At 37.8% G+C, this 23,145-nt stretch overlaps 2 protein-coding genes and 1 long non-coding RNA gene across 8 annotated transcripts in view; 1 reads left to right on the top strand and 2 right to left on the bottom strand.

Moving 5' to 3' along the window:
• Positions 1–281: 281 nt before the first annotated feature.
• ormdl2 (ORMDL sphingolipid biosynthesis regulator 2) lies at positions 282–19,978 on the bottom strand. Of its 5 annotated transcripts, none has more exons than XM_077513274.1 (4): positions 19,695–19,978; positions 2,245–2,418; positions 1,587–1,738; positions 282–845 (listed from the first exon to the last, which is right to left on the bottom strand). In XM_077513274.1, the coding sequence occupies exons 2-4, from the start codon at positions 2,416–2,418 to the stop codon at positions 710–712; spliced, it is 462 nt and encodes a 153-aa protein (XP_077369400.1). In that variant the 5' UTR covers positions 19,695–19,978; the 3' UTR covers positions 282–709. The 5 variants fall into 5 exon arrangements, with proteins under 5 accessions (XP_077369400.1, XP_077369399.1, XP_077369401.1 ...); XM_077513273.1 differs by lacking the exon at positions 19,695–19,978 and adding an exon at positions 3,532–3,651; XM_077513275.1 differs by lacking the exon at positions 19,695–19,978 and adding an exon at positions 3,380–3,511.
• The window catches only part of hnf4a (hepatocyte nuclear factor 4, alpha), a 25,400-nt gene continuing 12,420 nt past the window's right edge, over positions 10,166–23,145 (top strand). The window contains exon 1 of the mRNA XM_077513268.1: positions 10,166–10,294. Coding sequence (XP_077369394.1) covers positions 10,255–10,294 — 40 coding nt within the window. The 5' untranslated portion in view covers positions 10,166–10,254. The remainder of the gene's footprint in view (positions 10,295–23,145) is intronic.
• The window catches only part of LOC144013912 (uncharacterized), a 15,568-nt gene continuing 13,285 nt past the window's right edge, over positions 20,863–23,145 (bottom strand). For both annotated transcript variants that reach the window (XR_013282365.1, XR_013282364.1), the window contains exon 3: positions 20,863–21,450. This is a non-coding gene — a long non-coding RNA (uncharacterized LOC144013912). The remainder of the gene's footprint in view (positions 21,451–23,145) is intronic.

Raw genomic sequence — 23,145 nt, 5'->3', positions numbered from 1 at the left:
TAAATATCTGTCATGGCAGTGGCCAATTATTTTTATTTTATTTTTTCTCGGTGCCAACTTGTCTCAAGTTGAGGAATTTGCGAGTTACAGCAGTTCCTAGTGTTGTCATTTAGAGCTTTTATTTGATGACAGTACTAAAAAGATCAATCTTACTCAATAGCTATATAATTATAAAATCCAGAGGCAATTGAAGTACTGAAATGAAGAGGTTATTGGAATAGTGTATTGTTTTCACAGTTGTAACTGGGAGGGGGCAGGTTGTGTCAATAATTCAATGCTCATTTTAGGCAAAACAAAGATTTATTATCATCTTTGTATAATGCAAACAAGAAGAGTTCACAAAATCACAAAAAGGTCGAATGTCACAATTGAAAACGATTCACATTAATTGCCACAAGTTTACATACTTGCCACCAGTCCTGATATACAAACTTGAAGTACTGACATACAAACTTGAAGTAGTTCGTCATGTCATTACATTTCAAAAGACGGGAAAAGTGATATTCCTCAAATGTGCAAAGCCATTGCAGGTTCAAGGTGTCGCTTCGTCCACAGCAATGCCAAATCGTGTCATTGACTAAAAGCCTGCAGGTAATAATAGCACAGAATATTTCCAATGTTCAGACAGCACAAATAGCCTCCAGACAGAGAACACAACCAAAACTGTGAAAGTCCAGTGTTCGTACTTGTTAATTCCAGCGTTCATTTGTCAGTATTTGTTGATTCCGAATATTCGCACTCCGTGGAACTGTGGCAACTTTGGCAAAAGAACGCTGAGGAGGGAGCACGTGTTGATTAAGAAATGTGTGGCGTCGTACTTTGTGTAGAAGCTGGCCAGAATGTAGCTGCCGAGAAAGGAAACGGTTTTCATGTTTTAAAGCCGTGTGGCCAACACAACAAAATAGCAAACATCAAACACGCAACATGAACACTGGAAATCAATCAACATTTGCAACATAGGTCAGATTACAAGAAAAGATCCCCCCCCCCCCTACCACATATTCAATAATTTGGCGGCATAATTTCTAGAATAAAATACTATGAGAATAAAGTTGTATTTTTTTTTTTCCCATTCTCTTGTTAAAATATGACTCTTTGTTAAATGACATAAATATCATAATCATCAAACTTTTTCCTGGCAAAATAAAACCTTATTCTCATGAGAATTAAGATTTTTGGTTTTATCCTGCTAAAATACATATACTAAAGTACAGCCAAGTTTTCTAATATCAACCCCAATGTTATCCCTCCAAATTTGTTCATTATTATTTACCACTGATTGTCACATCCACCGAAGTGGGGTGAAATTTGTTCTCCGCATTTAACCCATCGCCTGGGGGAGCGGTGAGCAGCAGCAGGGGCCGCGCTCGGGAATCATTTTTTGGTGATCTAACCCCCCCAATTCCAACCCTTAATGCTGAGTGTCAAGCAGGGAGGCAATTGGGTCCCATTTTTATAGTCTTTGGTATGACCCGGCCGGGGGATTGAACCCACGACCTCCCAGTCTCAGGGTGGACACTCGACCACTGAGCTGAACCAAATTTGTTGCGGTGATGTTTTGTGAGAAGGCGAGTTACCGTACTTACAGAACGATGGGCGAGATGGTGAGGAATTTGCGCGAGGCAGTGAACTGGATGCCGTAGTCCATCTGTTCCCAGTGCGTGAGCAGGCGCGCTTTTCCCTGATCAGGCGTCTCGAAGGGCGTGCCCTTCACCGTGTGCAGGAACACGTACATCGCCTGCGCTTGCAACCCCCCCACCGCAAAAAAGGAAAACAAACAAATGCTCACTGGCTAGGCATGGAGACATTTTCTATCCTCGTTTTGGGAGATCACTGTCAGAACCAATATTTGTGGTTAACTTTTCAGAATTAACGGATGATATTTGGGTCCAATTTTTGGGTGCTCTTCCTCAAACACCATAAAATACCACAAGATGGCGACAAAGCCCTGTTGAAATACAAAAGTAGTACAGGATATTATATCTGACTACAGTATTTGGAAGTGTTAGTAATTCCCTCCCAAGGCCCCGTTCAATTTTACTGGAGCAGAACAAAACATCTGTTTACAAGAAGAAATGTCAGGCTTTTAAATTGTTTTTGCATGGATGTCTTACAACGATAGCAAAAATATTTATTGTTCTGCTCATGAACCAGTTAAATGCCAGATTTATTTTTTTTTTACACAATATTTGAAGATTTGCAAACTCCTGTTGTGTGAGCGGGTGCAAGCGTAAGTTTACTGACCAGGTTGTGGATGACATTGGTGAGCGTCCAGACGAGCGGCACGCTGAAGAAGGGAATGCTGAGCAGGATCACGTGCAGCACGACGGTCAGCAGCAGGTAAGCCAGCCAGATGCCGCGACTGTTCATCACCTGCGTGTTGGGGTTGACCTCGCTGTGAGCCACGCCCACGTTCATCTAACACAACAAAACACAAAAGAAGAAGAAGAAGTGCCCGTTTTTTTCATCCAAAATTATCAACACTCCAGTCATATTTGTAGCATTCATTCAGATGTTTGTTTGTTTTTTTCACTCCTGAAACTAGTCATTGAAAGATTTTTGGTCTTTTTTTTTTTTTTTTTTTTTTAAATCTTGGAGCTCACTGATAAATTAATATTGTAAATGATCCAAATATTACTGCAATAATCAATTTTACGTATGCATCTACAGAGCTTGGTGGACTTTTGGTCCTAAAATTTGAGATCATGCAAATAAATATTTAATCTACATGTGCGACCAGTACATTTGCTGACATTTTTGCTTTTTAATAACTCTTGAATATTTTTTTTTGTGTGTGATATTAACTAAATATAAACTATATGATTATTATTATTTTTTAATATATACAGTTAAAAATACTACTGGTAAAATAAACTCTGACATAAATATACATTTTGTAATACATAACTGGTTGTATACTTATTCATGAAATAATAATTAACATTGCAAACATGAGAATGAATGAAATCTCATTGCTCAATAAACTGCTTTTCAAACATATTTATACAACTGTTTTGACATCATCGACAAATGATCTGCCATTTTTCACATTTTTTTTCGTGGAACTTGAGCACAATTGACATCCACCCATTCCATGCCAGCGACGTGACAGCCACAAGACGAGTGACTCCGTCCGTCTGAGCTCTACTAGTATTCAAAACATGCACCCCCTACAAGAAAATCCCAAATAAATACAAGAAAAACTCCTAAATTAACAATTAAAACATTAATTGGGTGGACAATTCAATGAAGTTGAGTGTGATCTAATCGCATGAGAGCGACGTGGATGGAAGCCCACAATAAAAAGTTCTCGAGCTGGTTCTAAAGGCAAAAAAAAAAAAAAAAACAAGCCATTTTCTTCTCACGTTAGCTAGCTAACCTTTGAAATTGACGGCTCAAAACTGTGTCAAAGTTAAATATACGTTGAGTAGAAGTGGTGGCGGTCGGTTGGTGATAAGCGAGCGGGATAAACTACCTGTAAACATATAAAATGTGGCCAACTCGTGTAGTTTCATTGTTTTTAAACTTTACCTTCGCGTGTTGGCGTTGCTGACCAGGAAATAGCTCGTTTGGATTTGACCCCGCCCACTTGGGCTGTCTTTAACTTTATGTCAAACGCCCCATTCTTATCCCAAACCAAACCAAAGAGCACACGTTTCTTTTTTCCTCAGTTTCCCCATTTATTTTCAGATTATACATATTTACTCACTGTCCTACCAAAATTGTCTTCTTCAATTCAAGAAAGACATTTGTGATGTTTTCGTTAGTTTTGCGAAAGATAATTCTCTCCCTGACCACTAGGCGGAGCCAATTTTAACTTCAGCCCCGTCCTTCGATCTTCACGGCCTTCCTCATTTTTGATTCAAATTAATTTTGCTGGTCGAGGGGAATGAATCCAAACAACCGATTTTGAGCTAAAGTGATGCAATATTTTCATACCATAAAATAAACCAGTCTCTCTCTCTCTCTCTCTCTCTCTCTCTCTCTCTCTCTCTCTCTCTCTCTCTCTCTCTCTCTCTCTCTCTCTCTCGTATGTATACTGTACACAAAGTTGTTTTAAATATTAACATGAGTCTTGTGGAGGGTGATCAATTAGTTGTGTGTGTGTCATTCAGAATGAACAGGATTCCTACCAGAGAAGGATGGGTTGTTGTGGCGCAGTGGCGCTCACTGTATTGTTGTCCTTCAACTAATTGCGACTCACTCTGCCATAAAACTGGAGCTTGATGCTGTTTTTATAGCCCAAAATGCCAAATGAGGCAATCAGTAGCACCTCATATAAGAGACGCAGACACACAAACACGACTTTTTTTTTTTTTGGTTTGGTTTTGCTGCCAACACAACATACAGTATGTCAAAGTGAATCAATACTTCAGTTATAAAGCATATTTTGTACTTAAACAGCAACATAAAGTGCTTCACAGAGCAGGTAATATAAAAGACAACAACACGGCAGTGGTCTGCTACGGAAAACGAGGGTGCTTCCAGATGTGGGTGTCAAAGTTGTATGATGGTCTCACCAGCTCAAATTAATATTTGTCAGTAGAAAAAAAAAAAAAAGTTACATCAGCTGTCATGACCTTTATTGACTGCCACCTTCAGTACATTTTCCACTCCTCAAAGTCTTTCATGCACTCTTCTATGGCAAGTCTTTGTACTGGAAATGTGTTACAGATACCAATCAAATTGTACATATTCAAACTGGAGTTATGGATATCTGCAATTCTTTCCTGTTAAAACGCTGTTACAGATATTCCCTAATCAGTTGCTGACGTCCACATCTGCAACTGAATCGTACGTAGGTATATGCAATGATGAATGCCATAAATTGCAAAGGTTTTTTGGTCCTGGGTGCAAATATCTTTAATTGCGTCTTGAATGATAGATTATTGCTGTCTGTCATTTTGTCTGTTTGCTTTCTGATGTCTCGTTTTGATATCAAGAATGAAAATTTCGACTCCTCAACATGCAATCCAAACTGCTCAGAAAGAATATCTGCAATGTTGATTCTGGATCGTCAAACTTAGCTTGCCATGCCTTTCACTCTTCTGTTGTGTACACGCTCTCTCTCAAAGAACCTTTCGTTTTGTTAGCTTAACAAGATAATTAATTACTTTTGAACGGCTTTGCAAAACAAGAAAAAAACACATTTCAACAGAGTTTCCTCAATTCAACTTCAACCAAGATGACTGACCTACGCAGATGTAAAAAAAGAAAAGAAAAAAAAAGAAAAATATATTGTTATTATTGATATTTTGGCAGTAAATTGAAAGCGAGCAGTTCAGCTGCCGATTTGTGATGCTGCGCGGTGATGAGAAAGAACGGCAAGCACATCATAACTTGATGTCTGTTTGAGTTTCTATCATCATGTTGCCATAGTTACAGCCGCTGTAATATAGATGGGTGTCCATATGAGCCTGGTTACTGTTTAACCTCCCCACCCACATTTGCCCAGATTAGGAAAATCAATAAGATAACAGCGGCCACGCCGGCCTTACCTTCCACCAACACCCTTCTCACACGCCCGCCGCCAAACTTTCACATTTCACGCCTCATGCTGGCAGAAAAACGACAATTGAACGAACACAAGCTGGGACGCCTCGGAGGAGGACGACATGGTCAATGTAAACACGAAAGTGGGCTCCAGTGCGGAACAGACATTTGGTGAGTGTGCGCTTCAATTCAGACGACTCCGCTCCCTTGCATTTCTTTGGCTTTTTGCTGCTCAGGGCCGTTTGTGTCTGGCTTTTTCACACGCTGCTTATCGGGGAGGTGTGTCAGAGATATGAAGCTTGTTAATAAGGCCCAGGAAGATGCCCAACCCTTGCAGGTGGCCACCATTACAGATGCTGTCCTTTGAGATGATGATCGTGATCATCACTTGTTGTGCGCAATCGATACTGTCGTGCACAGAAGCGGCAAAAGTGTTTCATTTGTTTGTATTAAGTTTATGGACAATGAGCACAGACATTAGTACACATCCAAATACAAGATGAGATGCTTGCACCCGATTTAGCAGAAAGATAATTAGCATCTTAAGTCCAGAACGAAAACAAAAATAAAAAAAATATCTGACAGTATAATCAGGATTGAACTGACACCATGCATGTCCTGCATGAGCAAAACAAAATGTTGCAAATAAATCAATCAATAAATAAATAGATAAATAAAAAACCTAGGGTCGAAGTTTGGTTTGGTTTTATCAAGTTTGGCTTTGGATCCAAAGTTCATTTATGGAATCATTTGCATAGAACACAGGATGCAAATGAAGTTACAGCTGTGGAAAAAAAAAAAAAAAAAAAAAGTAACATAATGCTCTCCAAAAGATGTGACTGAATAGAAAACATCATTCTGGAGTCAAGCATGCCATTGTCAACTTTAATCAATCAGTCAAAGGCTCCAATTTAACTGAACATTTTGATTTATTTACCAGCAATGTATCTTTCTCTATGTCAGCGGCATATATGTTTTCATCACAGTACACATAGTTATGGGTAAGTTACTCTGTGAAAAAAATCTGTCAATCGATGAAGTTATCATTGTGAGAATGCTGAACCATTCCCACATATGTTATTGTGATTTTTATTCTCCACACTTTTTTGCCGCCAAACAACTCCCACATTATACTTCCAATTGACATTGTTCAAATGTCAACTAGCTTAAAAAATTTATGGCTCCCGGAGTCCCGGGGTATATATCGTTTGATTCCACATTACTTACAGTATTTGCACAATTTAACATTTAATATAAACTTTTCCCCATTCATTTTCAATGGGACAGTCATTGAACTTTTTCTAAGTATCACTTTCCACACCCACTTCCGTATATATAACTTATCATCATTACCAGGTGTCTGATACTGCTCGGTGGCACAGTTGGTAAAGCGCATTATTGTCCAGTAACCAGGAGGTTATAATTTCAGAATTTATCTCTCAATATGCTTTCAGCATTCCCACGCAATTTCTCCAGAAATTGCACTTAGTCTAGTTAAAAGTAAGGTTGACACTAACATCGGAAGCTAAAGTTAAAGATAATTGAGGACACAAATATCGAAATCTAATGTTGCAAGCTAATATTACCGTTAATGTATGAGGCTAACGGACCTCCTTAGTACCAATTTTTGGGGTAAAGTTGGAAGCTACCATAAGGAGCTAACATTGAAAGCAAACATTTTAAAGGTAACACTGAAGCTAACACTAGAAGCCAATATGAGCGGTAACTTTGGATCTATCATTGAGGCTATCATTATGTTAATGCTAACATTGGGAGCTAAAGTTGGAGTTAAATGGCAATTCTGAGCTTGTGTCATAAGTCAAAGTGGTGGTCAACTCGGTGAAAGGAAGCTCTTTTGTTTATTGAAAAGCATTGGACTCTGGATTGTTGTAATTTGATTTGTGAGGGTTATTTTGATTTCAATGTGATGAAATGTCATTTGACTACAATAACAATCTGCCTGTTTTGCTAATCACAGGCAAAAACAATACAATACGCTGTTTGTTTACACCACATAAAGGAAGCATTTGCAATGCGCGATGCGGAAATATCAGAAACAACCGGATGTTCGGAATTGCCATTTGCGGATGCTAATGTTGGAAGCTAATATTGGAGTGAATGTTGGAAGCTAATATTGGAGTGAATGTTGGAAGCTAATGTTGGTCTTTCTTAGTGCCCTCATTAGGTGCAAATTTGGAAGCTATAACTTAAGGAGCTAACATTGAAAGCCAACATTTTACAGGCAACATTGGAGCTAACATTTAGAAGCCAACATGTTGGAAGCTAATGTCGGTTTCCTTTAGCTGTAATGTTGGAAGCAACATTAAAAGGTCATGTTTAAGCTAAAATTGGAAGGTAACAATATTAGGTGTGTGCATAACATTGATTTGTTTAATCAGTCGCCAGTCCTCATCTGTACAAGTTTTGTGTGTGTGTGTGTGTGTGTGTGTGTGTTTAAATGACACAACATAATTTTTTGTTTTTGAGGAGCCCCTCTTTGAAAGTTGCTGCTTTAACCTGACCGAGATGATTTTGACGTCACATCAACAGCATTTTTTGTATGTCCGACTGTGATTGTCATCATGAGTGGTTTGGCTTTGACTGGCCTCTGAAAGTACCTCAAGTCTCAGGACATTTACGTTCCAAATGCATTCTTTGGCAGCGGCCCGCCGTAAGCTTCTTTTTGGCCTGGATTGGACAATAATATGCTTCTTTGTGCAAAACAACAACTTGCCAGCACCTTGCAGGTTTACTTGCAGTGGCGACCAAGTACAAAATAGTTTGTTACTCTTTATTGTAAATAGATTATTCAAAAATCTGTACTTTACTTTCGGGTATTTTTCCGAGAACTTTACTTTATTATCACTTTAAAGTTCATTTGAATTGCAAGTGTTTCAAGTGTCCCCAGTTTTCCCGACTCATATCAGTAAAGCAATTGATTTTCAAAAGGGAATTCTGTGAGGTATGTCTTTCCTGTTATTGATCAAACAATATGAAAATGAGTTGAACCACTTTGTGGACTTTCTGTGTTTACACAAGTATGTGTACTTGTACTCAAGTAGAGCTTTGGAGTACTGGATCTGACTGAAGGAAGGCCATCAGCGTGTGACACTGTCCCACATGGGCTGAATTGCTCAACGGTCCCAAACGGCCACGCCGCGCCGAATGTCAACACCACAACAGCCGTTCAGCAGCCCCCTCGGCCACACATCTGTTTGCCCACCAAGAAGGACAACTCCTCTAGCTGGGTCAATATTTAGGAAGCCGCCACAAGCGTCTCCTTCTGACTGCTACTGCACATTATCATCATCTAATTGCTTTACTGTACATGTACAGTACCTTATTCCAAGCCTACCACACTCCACTGGAATTATGACTTCTATTTTTGTATTTAAAAAAAAAATACAATGACAGATGAATTGATTATTAAAATAATCGTTAGTAAGCGGCTGTAAAATTGAAAAATTGAATGATTGGTATCAGAATCGGCAGCATAAAAGCCTGATCGTAACGCAAAATGCCGCCACTTGTCAGCACAAATCTGCCACTGTTTGAAGAGTTCTCCATTTAACCCCAAATAAAGTTCAGATGTTCTTTTACAATGCTAAAAAAAAAAAAGGGGGGATGTGTAGACTTTTTATATACACCTTATGTAAAGACGATCCTTTTCATATGAATGAATGACATTTTTATCATTATGTCATGCATGCAATTGTACATCAAGCCCACATGGCACCAAACAAAAATTTCGTGAGGTTGTTGGTTTGAATCCGGACTCTGGGTGTGTCGTTAGCCGGGGTACATGGAGAAAATTCACGTCAGACAATATCAAATACTCACGGGCATATATTCTTTATCTTCTGTGAAAAACAACTAATATTAATGCAGCTTACTGAGTCATTTAAAGTAGTTGTGAAACTCTTCTTCGTTTGTGTCCATCTGACAGTATTATGCTGCCCCCAGTGGTTAGGGTGGGTAGACTAGAAAGAGCGGCACAATTAATTTCAATTGATGCACAAACTGCTGAAGTTTTTATATTCTATTAATGATGTTATGGTTGTTATACTTTTACAAAAGTGTAAAGTACAGTAGAATACAGTAAACCCTCTTTCACATAATCACAGAATTGTAATAATATTTTTTATGTGGAACTACCCATGCTTATTGAAGAGCTTTTTTTTTTTTAAAGATGAAAAGATTTTTTTTATTTGTTTTATTACTTTGTTTCAACTGATTGTGTGTCAGTTATTCGCAGGTTATTCGCGAATCGCAGGCCGGCCCAATCACACGTTGAACTAATTCCAACAAAAGTTGAACAAAATCCAATTGATGAATTTCTGCAGACCAAACGAGCAGTTCGCCGATCCAAATGTATAAAGCAGCAACAATTAGCCTCACGCATGTAAGTGAGCTCTGCAAGTATTTGTACAGTTCCGCCAAAGACAATTAGAAGGTACATTAATCTAATTTCAAATTCTGCACAAGTCGCATGCAAGCTTCTCGTCCTCTCAACTAGTGCAAGTGAAACAAAACGAGCGAGCATCTTGCTTCGCTCAACCCGTCCAAAAGCGTTTGTTAGCCCACTCACTTGACACTATTAATCCCGCCGGCCAATCAAATCTCATGGTGGCCGGTATTAGAGGATTAGCGCAGAGCGCCTCGTGGCCCAGACAATCACCCGCGTCCAGTCTCAGGCCGGCGTCCGGTCGTCCGGTCTCAGCTCATGGGCCTTCTGGCCCCGCGGGCCGGCTGAGCGTCGGGATGTTCGGCCACCATGGGACGCCGCCATTCTCCACATCAGGTAAACGTCAAGGGGATCGCGTTTTCGGGGTGGAGGGGGGGGGGGGGGGGGGGGAGGTGGGGGGTGGGGGGGGGAGGTGGGGGGGGGGGGCATTAATACTTTTGTGTGTAATACTTTTATAATTAAAAAATAAATAAATAAATAAGGTAGCTGTATCATTGAATTGCTTATTCTCAACCAAATTCAACCTTTAAGTGTTTTTGTGTTGTTGTTGTTTTTTCAAATGGAAAAAAATTAGGACAAAGTTAATTGATAAATAGAGAATACTTTATCAGTGTTTTTCTCCCCAGAAACATTCCAACCATAGGGATGTAACAATATCCAAATATCACGATACGATATTATCACGATATGAAGCTCACGATACGATAATCATCACGATATTGTGGGGAGGTTGGCGACATTTAAAAACGGTTATAATACTGTAAAAAATGAGCTCATACTAAGAAAAAATATATATAATAAATATTGTGCTTTTGTACATAACAGCAATGCAAATAACATAAATCTGTAATAACACTTAATATTGAGGCACTTACTTGCTAATTGCAAGCCCACATCGAGTTCCTCCACATATTGACTCGCTTCACAAGCATATTACAATCCCTGACAATTAGTGTAGATTTTAAACATAGAAGGGCCAAAACATCCCTAATGAAAATTAAACTGCAAAAAAAAAAAAAAAACTAGCCACCAGAGGGTGCTAGAACTGCACAAATGAAAATCAACCAGACTAACAGATGTGCAGTTTTTAAATATTGTGAAGATGACAACGACTAAATTGTGTCAGTTTTAATATCACGATCAAAGTATCGAAGTGATCAAAGAAATTTAAACAAATACTTTATCATAAACTGTTCAGAAACTACAAATACAAAAATTAACTAAAAATACTGCCTTCATCACTTCTTTTTCAAACAAAATAAACAAGATGTTAAAGATTATCATGCAACAACAAATATAAAACATAAAACAATATACCCCTAAAAAAAATTTCAATACTCTGTGTTCATGCAATCTACTAAAAAGATGATATATTAAATGGATATTTCACTTATTTAGCCCATTATAGCAATAAAAAAAATAATATTTTTTCTATAATTAATTTTACACTTTCATTATTTTTCCTCGTACAATTAATACTTTTAAAAAACAATTTTGCCACTTGTCAACTGAAAATGACATCACATGTGCTCAGTTTTCAGGTAACGACCAATCACAGTTCACCTGTTTTTTTTGGTCATGTGCCATTCACAAGCTGAGCTGTGATTGGTTACCTGAACATTGAGCACATTGTGATGTCATTTTCAATTGACTGAAAGTTGCAAAATGTGCTTTTAAAGGTACTAATTGTACATTGAAAAATAATGAAAATATCAAATTTATCATAGACAAAATATTAACGTTTGACTGCCAAAAATGGCTAAATAAGTAAAGTATCCCTTTAAACAAATACTTTATCATATACTGTTCAGAAACTACAAATACAAAAAATAACTAAAAATGCTGCCTTCATCACTTCTTTTTCAACCAAAATAAACAAAATGTTAAAGATGGTCATGTAACAACAAATGTAAAACATAAAACAACATACCAAAAAAGATATTTTTCAAGTACAAATTGTGCAATACTGTATGTGTTCATGCAATCTAAGTCACGTGATGGCACATGATCGAAACACACTACTGTGACATGCCCATTATCTGTTTGACCAAACCTTAGCATCACATAAAAGAGCCAAACTCAAACTAAACTACTAGATCGATATTTTAGTGCCAGTATCGATCCGATATCGACACTGAGGTGGTATCGATAATATCGATATTTGGATCGATCCGCCCGCCTCTAGTTCAAACCCAAGCAGTTGCTGTTTGTTCTTTGTGGAGGGAACAAAAATAAACATTGTTGCCAATTAAACTAATTAATTCTAGTAGAATAACTTTTTGACTTTATGGATAGCACTTTGTATGCAGCTAGGGATGTTTTTAAGTGCTCGAAATAAAAGTTGTGTTGGACATGTTTCAATGAACATGTTGCAGGTTTGCATTTAACCACACGGGGGCAGCAGAGTCTTCATTCTCAGTACTGATTGTCAGTCACACGCTGTGAAGTTGTCTTGCTGAGGCCCATCGGAGGTGGGGCATCCGCAGACCTTCCACTATGACAAGCAAGGGTCATATCCTGATAAACACAACTGAAACTTGCTCACGTACGCTACTGAAAGTCAAAATACTGCAGTTTTGTGTGTGGGAGACTATATTGCATGCAATATACACACTCTACTAAAAAGTCTTTTTCAGTAAATTACATAAGTGGAATTAGCCTAGTTCAGTATGAAGTGTGAGAGGATTTTTATGTGAGAGGATTTTTATGTGAGAGGATTTCAGTAGTTGGGTGTATAATATGTCAGTAGTTTGTGTGAAAACGTGTCAGTTGTGTGCATGAGAAGTGATATTATGCAATGCATTATAACACTCTTTAATATAATAAACTGTAATAAATAAAATGTAATCAAATTTGCACTTAACATGATCAAAAATGTAATAAAAACCAATAATGTAATAAAATAAACCCCTGACTGTTATTGTAATAAGATTTTCTTTCTTATTTATTTTTCTTAGACGTTATTGGGGATTTATTATATTTGAGGGTGTTTTGTTTTTTCCCCTCAAAACTGATCATATAAAACTTGAGAATATGTCAATTTTTTAGTCCAAAGTTCTGCAATTTGTGTTTTGAGAATCTAAGACTTTTATATTTACATCAAAAATTAGAGAGTTAAATGTTTCCGAGTTTATTTCAAGCACCTAAGTAGCATTTTTACCACTGTTTGTTTTAAATGGAGGTCAGTGTTGGAGTTGTTTGACGGAGTTGATTTATTTAGAGTTAAACCAAGTCTGCAGGGAGCTAATCGAAATAAGCTCCGCCCACTTGACTAGAACTGCTCTGCTGCAAATACTTTGGGGAATGCTAAGTGTTACAGTTAAATGTAACGGTTCTTTAATATTTAATAATGTTATGTTCACGTTTTGTTATGAAACAATCAGACATGTTAAGTTGACTGTTAGATTAGATTTTAGTGTTGCTATAGCAACGTAACGGGGCACCATGAGTGAAAGAGCTTGTGTGTCACATGAGTTATTGCTTTACAACAGGGGTGGGCAAACTCGGTCTTCGAAGGCCAGATTCTGGCAGGTTTTGGAGGTTTCCCTCTTCCAACACCACTGATTCCAATCAACTGGCTCATTAATCAGGCTTATGCAGAACTTGCTAATGAGCTGATCATATTTAGTCAGGTTTCCATCCACCCATTTTTATTGGAATTTTAAAGAAATGCGAAAATAAAACGGAATGGAAACTCTAGATATTTGAAAGAGGGACCAAAATTCGCAAAAAAAAAAAAGTTTTTACGCTAGGAGGGGGTGGAGTTTGAAAAAAGAAAATGCGAATTTTGTAGTCAGTGATTTGATTCAGAATTGATTTTTGACACTAAATGATTTAATTGACAATGATTTCTCCTTCATTTTATAGATGAGCAAATAATTGTCATGATCTACTCCAGTCTAAGTCGCTAATGCTAATTAGCACGCTACTCGCGGCACTTTATCCCTCCAAAGAAGGGCAATTTATACAAAACGCTTCAGGAATGTATACATATAGAGAAGTATCTTAACATTACTCACCAGCATATGCTCTTCATACGCTGCAAAAAAAATAAATAAATCAACTTTTATTGGCATAACTTGATCGTGACTTTTTCCTTCTACTCTCTAATATGGCTACAACTTAACTGTGTATCAGAATGCACGGAACCACACTGCCCCTACGTGGGCAAATCGGATACAACATGAACAGCGTTCCCAGTACACAAACAAGGGCAAGACAGTATAAAATAATTTAAATAAAATTGATTTAAGGACATTTAAAATCGATTCTGAATTGTACTAAATGAGAATCGCCACCTACAGCGGAGGAGTCCCCTCTCAATATTCGCAAAAGAAGAACAGATGGAAGCAGGCACAATGTGACTCGTATGTCCGTTTTGCGCATTTTCAGTTTCGCTGAAAAAAATTGAAACAATTGGATGGAAACCTGACTTATGTCAGCTGTGTTAGAGTAGGGAAACATCCAAAAGTTGCAGGATTCTTGCAGGAGTTTGCCTACCCCCGCTTTACAACAACAACAACAACAACAACAGGGAGATAATTCCCTCTATGTGTTACATTTTTGGGTTTTATGATATTTTTAATCATGTTAAGTAGGGATGTAAAAATAACGGCAATATCGTGATATCGCGATATTAAAACTGGCACACTATATCGTCGTCGTCATGTCATGATATTAAAAGCAGCACATATGTTCAAAAAAGGTCGGGTTGATTTCCATTTGTGCAGTTCTAGCACCCTCTGGTTGGCTAGCTTTTTAGTACAGTTTAATTTTCACAAGGCATGTTTTGTCCCGTCAATGTTTAAAATCCACGATAATGGTCAGATGGAGGGGAACATAATATGCTTGTAAACAAAGTCAATATGTGGAGGAACTCAATTTATTGTATGTATTAATTTCTTAACAATGTAATTATTTATTAATTTATTTATTTATTTTATTAATAATAAAAATATGTGCCCATATATATTTTTTTTATATATATATAATATTTACCATATTTTTCATTGCTGTAATGTACAAAAACACAATTTTGTGGATTATTATTTTTTTGGTATGAGCTCATTTTGTTTTTACAATATTGAGACCTTCTTTTGTACTGCCAACCTCCCCACCCATATCGTGATAAGTATCGTATCGTGACCTTAATATCGGGATAATATCGTATTGCGATGTTTGGATATCATTACATCCCAAATGTTAAGTGCAAATTTGATTACGTTTTCAGGACATGATTACATTATAAGGTGCTACACGCCTTCTACCGTTACCTTGCAGAAAATGTGCGCTTGACTTGTTTACCCAACTGTCCAATTATGAAATGAATACAAATAATTCATGTGTGTATATTGTGCGTAATGTGCTGCTGTCATAAGGGAAGTGACATTTTGCGTGTTTTGGAACACGTGGCGGCAGAAGCCGTTTTTTTGGATCTCGATGTTGGTCCGGCTCACAAGTGGACGTGAATCCTCAGCAAAACAGTTAATGATTGCGAGGACTTATCGCACGCTGTGATTGATTTACGTCTTGCGTGGCTCCCCGTGTTTATTGACGCAATTGTTGACTTATTTGGTGCACGGAGGTGACTTTTTGATGTGAAGTGACACGGAGGCGTTTTGACAAATATGTGCTGAAGAGGCGCCGACGTCAGGAAGAGCGCTTCGCGTTTGTCAAAATGCGAAGCGGAAAGAGCGAGTCGGCAGGAAAAATTTCCTAAGTGCAGCATAATTTTTTATCACAACTTTTTATCGTCTTGTAATATGGCGCGATACTGGCCGACTAAATTGGCCCTCGTGGTTTATGATTAGCCTGAAACCAAATAGATGTCACGAGTAATAACAATCTGAGCACTCCTCTCAAGTTTGATTTCGTGACAAGCCATATTTATCGTTCTCCTTCAACGTCAAATGATGACAAGAGACGACTAAGATAAGACTTTTAATTCTTCGTCAGGATCTGTCTTGTAGCGCAGTCGCAGGCCAATCAACACCCGTTTGGTTTAGCAGCAGATCATTGGAAACAGAAAATGTTCGAACCCAAATGTGCCCAAAGCTGCAACTAACAATTATTTTAATAATCAATTATGTCAATTATCATCAATGAATGATTTAAAAACACATTTTAATTTACATTTCTATTCAAAAACAGATTTTTTTGCCTTTCATCTTTTGATAGGACCACACAAACCCGAAATGTTACCTTGTGTAACAGAAACTTAAGCTATTTCTCTTCTATTTATCAATATCGTCACTATATTTACTTCAGGATTATTTTGGTGCTAAAAAATGACAAAAAAAAAAAAACACATTTTTTTTTTCACCCAATGTCAGTCACATGAAAATGATGTGATCAACCCAATCACATGATTTATGATCACCAAAATGAGATTTTCACATTCAATCGACTCAGGCAGTTGTTCGCGTCAGGGTAACATTAGTTGTTCTATTTTTTTTCAAATGACATTCTAAATGACCAGATTATTGTGCTCTTGTAACATTAAACTAAAGTTGTTGCTTTTTGTTGCTCATAATATATGTCACCACAGCACAGAGAGCTATTGAGCTAATCAATCCTCGGTAAATTAACGGTTATAAATAAATAAATAAAAATTAAAAAAAATTAAAAAAAGCTTTAAGTGGACAGTGAAAAGTGAAAATACTTTCAAGCGTCTTTGAGTACTTCATAAATAAACCTCAGCTACATTTAGAATTACTAGGGATGGGCGAGTACCGTATCAGTATTGGTGCCGATGCCAGCCATATTTTAAGGTATTGGTACACTCACGGATGGCCCCCTTTTGTGGCAGTTTTAAATAGACTGCTTTTTTATATATCGCTTTAACTACACCATATGGCGCCTACAGCACTTTGCAATTTAAGCCCCATATTCACCCACACGCTCGGGCTGGGTATTGCCGCCAAACTCACGATACGATACGTATCACAATACAGGGGTCACGATACGATACATATCGCGATACATATGTATGCCAATACATGATCTTCAAGGTGATACGTATCCCAATATTTTACATCAATTTACTTTGCATTTTATAGTAACAATCATATGTATACCTAAAATATGTTTATTATGCTGGATGACAAAAATGTTTTTGACAACCTGAAGCAGATTCTGACTACTGTGGAGTACGAATTGAATACAATAAAAAATTGGTTTGATTATATGAATAAATGATCATTAAATCTAACTAAAACCAAGTTAATAGTTTTTGGCACTAGACAAATTACTCACCAAGTTAAAATTATGGTGAATTCAATTGAAATAGAAAGGGTGTATGAAAATAAATTCCTTGGAGTAGTTATTGATGATAAATTATGTTGGAAGCCACACATAGAAAATGTTAAAAGGAAAATGTCAAAAATCAACGGGATACTCTATAAAACTAAGGATATCCTGAACATAAAATCATTATATACATTATATACTGGAATGTACAAAGTATACAACAATCTACTCTGCCACAGTACTCAGACGTTGTTTGAAATTAGACACAGTCTTTATGATATAAGGGGTACAAGTGTCTACAAAAAACCCAAAACAAGAACAAATATTAAGCAAAGTCTTCCCTCGCTATAACGCGGTTCACTTTTCGCGGTCTCGCTGTATCGCGGATTTTTTTTTAAGTGCAATTTTGCATATTTTTTTACAGTAATATACCCATTTTATAAAATTTATGAAGGTTTGAACATTGTCAATGTTTGAACAAGAGAGAAATGTGAGAACATGTAAATGCCTCAATGAGAAAAGTGTATAAATTGTGCGGTCGGGGATTTTAGAGCCTTAAAACATTTATAAGAGTTGTAAAACATAAAGCTAACTACTTCGCGGATTTCATTTATTGCGGGTATGTTTTGGAACCTAACCCCAGCGGAAAACGAGGGAACACTGTATCTGTTAAAGGTGTTAATTTGTGGAATAATTTGGGAATTGACCTGACAAAATGTGACTCACTTATTGAGTTTAAAAAATTGTTTAAAAGCAAAGTTAAAAAAAAATACTTGTGTCAGATAAGAGCATGAAAATTGTATATATATGAGTATGAGTATATGATTTATAAATGTATTATGGTATATGTCTAGGAATTTCATGTACATATGTTGCTGGATAATGCACGGATGTCCAAGTGCACTTGTATTCATAACCAGGTTTATATATATATATATTTTTAAATATTAACCGAGTATTGTATTAATATTGAGATAAGTCTAAATATATAATGTATAAGGGGTAGAACTAGATAAGTTTTTAACTTCTTCCTACTCCCTTTTGAACATGGAAACTGTGATGATATTATGGGGGGGGGGTCTTTTCTTTTTTCTTTGTTTCTCTGCTTTTTGTTTGTATGTTTATATGTTCAATAAATCAAATCAATCAATCAATCAATCAATCAATCAATCAATCAATCAATCAAACAAACAAACTGTTTTGCATAAATATCTTGTTCCCAGAATGCATTGTGTGGCGCAGTTAATGAAGTTATTGGATGTTAATCCATGTCGTATGTGTTTACGTTACCAGTAAGTGAAGGTGCGTCTTAATCAAAATGTTTGTTTGATTTATGTTGGTCTATGTTTTTATTTTTTATTTTTCCAACAAACCGTTACTTTAGGTTGTGTAAAATAATGACATCCAGGTCAATTCCGTGTACTAGTTGCGTTACTCATCTGAGGATTGCTTGTGAAATTCCATCCATCCATCCATCCATTTTCTTGACCGCTTATTCCTCACAAGGGTCGCTGGCGCCTATCTCAGCTGGCTCTGGGCAGTAGGCGGGGGACACCCTGGACTGGTTGCCAGCCAATCGCAGGGCACACAGAGACGAACAACCACCCACACACTCACAAGCACACCTAGGGACAATTCGGAGCGCCCAATCAACCTGCCATGCATGTCTTTGGAATGTGGGAGGAGACCGGAGTACCCGGAGAAGACCCACGCGGGCACGGGGAGAACATGCAAACTCCACCCAGGAAGGCCGGAGCCTGGACTCGAACCAGAGTCCTCAGAACTGGGAGGCGGACGTGCTAACCACTCGTCCACCGTGCCGCCTGCTTGTGAAATTAATTAATTTATATGTTTTGATTTTGGCCGTCTGACTAATTGGGCCGACATTACTCATTTTTTTTTTTTTTACTTTCAAGATTATCTTGCGGGCCGGATTAAACACCTTTGCGGGCCTAATACGGCCCATGGGCCTTATATTTGACACCCCTGGCCTCGATGGGAAGAAAATGCTAGCCAGGAGACCAGCAACCGACATTTGGAGCCAATATTCATTTTCAGGAGAAAGGGAAAAAATATTGCCGTCAAATTTTTTAAAATACAACTGTTCAGATTGTGAAATGTTGACTTTTTTTTTTTTTTTTTTTTTTTAAGACAACAGACATCTTTGGTTTACAATTCTAACAAAATGTTCAAAGAGCTCCCAGGGTCATCAGTATGTCTTAAAAAGTGAAATGCAAACTTAAGTAAATACATAATTCTCGAGTTTTCTCCAGAAAATATTAATTTCCCTAAATAAATCCCTACTGCCACAACAAGTGACAAATTGAACATAATTTGCAGCAATCAGGCATCTTGAAAATATGATTTTTTATTTATTTTTTTTCTCCCCCCTCCCCGGTCAGCCAGTGTGGCTTGCATAAGCGCTGTTATTTGCAGATAGTTATCTGTTGACACGGTGGCTGCCACGCACGACACTGCATGAACTCACCTATCTACTCGAATCTACCGCATGACGGCAGAGCAGCGGCCTCCCTTTCTGCTGCAGCCAGCACATTGTCAGTCTCCTCTCCTCTCCTCTCGTCTCGCTTATCAACACTCACAAAACAAACGGCTCCCATGCTACATGCCGGCAGCAGAAAATAAGTCCTGGGTTCCCCCCCGTAATTCCTCATCCTGGCCGCCGACTCCCGTCATTCGGGCATCGCCCGCTGCCTTCATGGAGGAAACGCTCCAACTAGGCAGAGCTCGCAACTGGAGTTTGCTCAGCTCCGGGAGATTCCGATTCGGAATAAATAGACAGGACTTTGTTCACAAACTGGAGTTTGAAGTTTGAAAGGGGAGACTCATGCGCACATGTGTTACATCAGGCCTCGGCGGGCCTTTGACTTTTGGCCCCCGGGGCAGGGGTTTGGGTGACTGATTATAAGACTTGCGGCCCGTCGCACTTCAACACACTGATGTCATACCTACGGCATCGTGCACAACGCGCGACCGACCGCTCATTAGCATTCGTTCAGTACTCAGCACGGGACTCGCGTCTTCAGCCTGACTAAGCCTCCCCAAAAACAAAAAAAGGGTTTGATATCCCCAGTTTAAATGTTTAAAGCATGTGGCAAAGGTGAAAGGACAACATTTTTGTGGGGTCCCTCTATATTGCAGATTAAGTGGTTCTAGAACGAATCCCCTGTGAGAAAGAATGGACATTAGGGGTGGAACAAAACCCGCTTTGAACCAGTTTTAAAAGATGTGAGCGCATCGAACTGAACTGAATCAAATCGCTCTACTTTGAAATATATTGGTACGTATCGAATCAACTTTCATTGGTCTTAGATGGAAATGGCAGTAAGTTCATTCAAGTGGATGTCAAATGACACCAAAAAAAGTAAATGAATTATGTCATCTCGAACTGAGCCGTACCATATCGAATCGAATCATAATCCCACTGAGTCGAACCGGATCGGATCGTTCCACTTTTAAATTGAGCTGTCCAAACTGTAGTGAAAACCTTTTTTAATTGTAACAACTGACATTAATTCAAAATACTCATATCAGAAAATAATTGATTCTCAAAAGGACATTTTGTGGGGAATGTCTTTACTGTTATTGATCAAATGATGTGAAAATGACCCATATAGATAGATCGATAGATATAGATATCACTTTGGGACTATGTTTATTTGTACTCAAGTAGAAAGTCTTTGTCTTACTAAGATGCAATTGTGTTAGTTTTCATGGAAATGGCATTTTAAGTCAGAGGAAAATCCACTTTACCCAAAAATAGAATTAGCATCTTATAATAGTAAGTAAAATAAAATAAAATAAAATAAAATAAAATAAAATAAAATAAAATAAAATAAAATAAAATAAAATAAAATAAAATAAAATAAAATAAAATAAATCATTTGGAAAACATAATGGAAAAGTCATTTTGCCATTAAAAGTGTCACAATCTCACTCAGGATTTTTTTTTCTTCTTCTTAGAAACAATTATTCATTTTTGAATGACAACAACTGCTAATAATTAAATGTAATTAATAGATTTTCAAAAGGATATTCTGTGTCAGTTGTCTTTACCGTTATTGATCAAACGATAGGAAAGCAACCTATCACATAATTCGCTTTTTATCTTCTTAATGCATTGCTGTTGCTGGAGACTCGATGTGGGCTCGGGTCGGGACTGAACATCCCTCTGCCTTACATTGACGACATGGGAGAATTTCCATCTTGTTCTCCATATCTGAAACCTGGGAACAGTTTGTCAGTTCATGATTAAGAAAGCTATAACTGTGCAGATTATATTTTACAGTCCCTTACAGTAAATGACCCTTTCTTGAGAAGTTCACAGAAAACTCAGATGGGAGCAGCGATAAAAACCTTTTAATGGCAGGCCAGATAAGATTTACTCAGGTGGTGACTCATGTGAAGCTGATTCGGCGTCCACATAGCCAGACCAACCCCCCACTTTGAAATAATCAGTGCACTTCTTGAGCAAATAAAAGTATTGCAGAAGAGCAGATCGAACATGTTGTAAGAGGAGATGACCTCTGTACACACACGCAAAACAGTTTGGCCGTGTTTTTATCGACGTGCGCTGCCTCCAGCTTGTGGCACAATACATCGGGCGACCTTCAAAACTACATTTACGAATGAATTTTATTTGCATGGACAAACTTTGCTATCCTAAAATCTTGATTAACTCTTGGAAGTCTTTGTGGCCCTATCTAAAAAAAAAAAAAAAAAAACATGGAGTGAGCACTGAAATCCTCCATAACAAATAAATTCATGAAAAAAACAACAACTTGATTGCTCTTCCTGCTACTGTTCAATTTATGCTATTTACTAGGGGTGTTAAAAAAAAAAATCGATTCGGCGATATATCGCGATACTACATCGCGCGATTCTCAAATCGATTCCATAATCGGCAGCATCGATTTATTTATTTTTTTATTTTTTTTTATTTTTTTAGGATTTACACCTTGAGCATGGAAGAATGTTATATGAACGGAACATTAAGCCTTAATATTTTATTTTAATGCTGTTCAAACATGAAACAGATTACAACCTCTATAAGACTGAAATTTCAGATAAATAAATACATTTTCATATAAATCTTACACTCTACAAGCTTACAGATTAGTATTTTCTAAATTTGAATGAAAAAAAAATCGCAACAATCGACTTATAAATTCGTATCGGGATTAATCGGTATCGAATCGAATCGTGACCTGTGAATCGTCATACGAATCGAATCGTCAGGTACTAGGCAATTCACACCCCTATTGATTACAGTGCAATGATTGAGCTATTTTCCATCAACTTGTTCTCACATTTAGATCTCTGTTTTATGCAAAAGGTCATGTTTAGCTTATTTAAAATGACATTCAAATTCACTTAGAAGCCAGAAGGGTTCCTTCTTTGCGATTAAAAAGCTACTTAGGAATTCTGTTGAACATTACAGACCAAACCAGTAACTGAAACATAATCAATTGAGGTTTTGTGCATTTTGAAATAATGTCCGTTTGTTGAATAAAGCAGATCCATAGATTAATCAACAAATAGTCAGCAGATTAATTGATTATTAAATTATTATTAGTTGCAGCCCTAATTTTTCTGCACATATTTTTCTGCCAAATATTAACAAGTACGGGCGGCACGGTAGTCGAGTGGTTAGCACGTCCGCTTCCCAGTTCTGAGGTCTCCGGTTCGAGTCCAGGCTCGGACCTTCCTGGGTGGAGTTTGCATGTTCTCCCCGTGCCCGCGTGGGTCTTCTCCGGGTACTCCGGTCTCCTCCCACATTCCAAAGACATGCATGGCAGGTTAATTGGGCGCTCCGAATTGTCCCTAGGTGTGCGTGTGAGTGTGGATGGTTGTTCATCTCTGTGTGCCCTGCGATTGGTTGGCAACCAGTCCAGGGTGTCCCCCGCCTACTGCCCAGAGCC

This window comes from Festucalex cinctus, chromosome 2 (genome assembly GCF_051991245.1).
Source record: "Festucalex cinctus isolate MCC-2025b chromosome 2, RoL_Fcin_1.0, whole genome shotgun sequence".
Lineage (NCBI taxonomy): Eukaryota > Metazoa > Chordata > Actinopteri > Syngnathiformes > Syngnathidae > Festucalex > Festucalex cinctus.
Note: the sequence above shows the minus strand (reverse complement) of the source record. Positions and strands in the feature narration are given on the sequence as shown.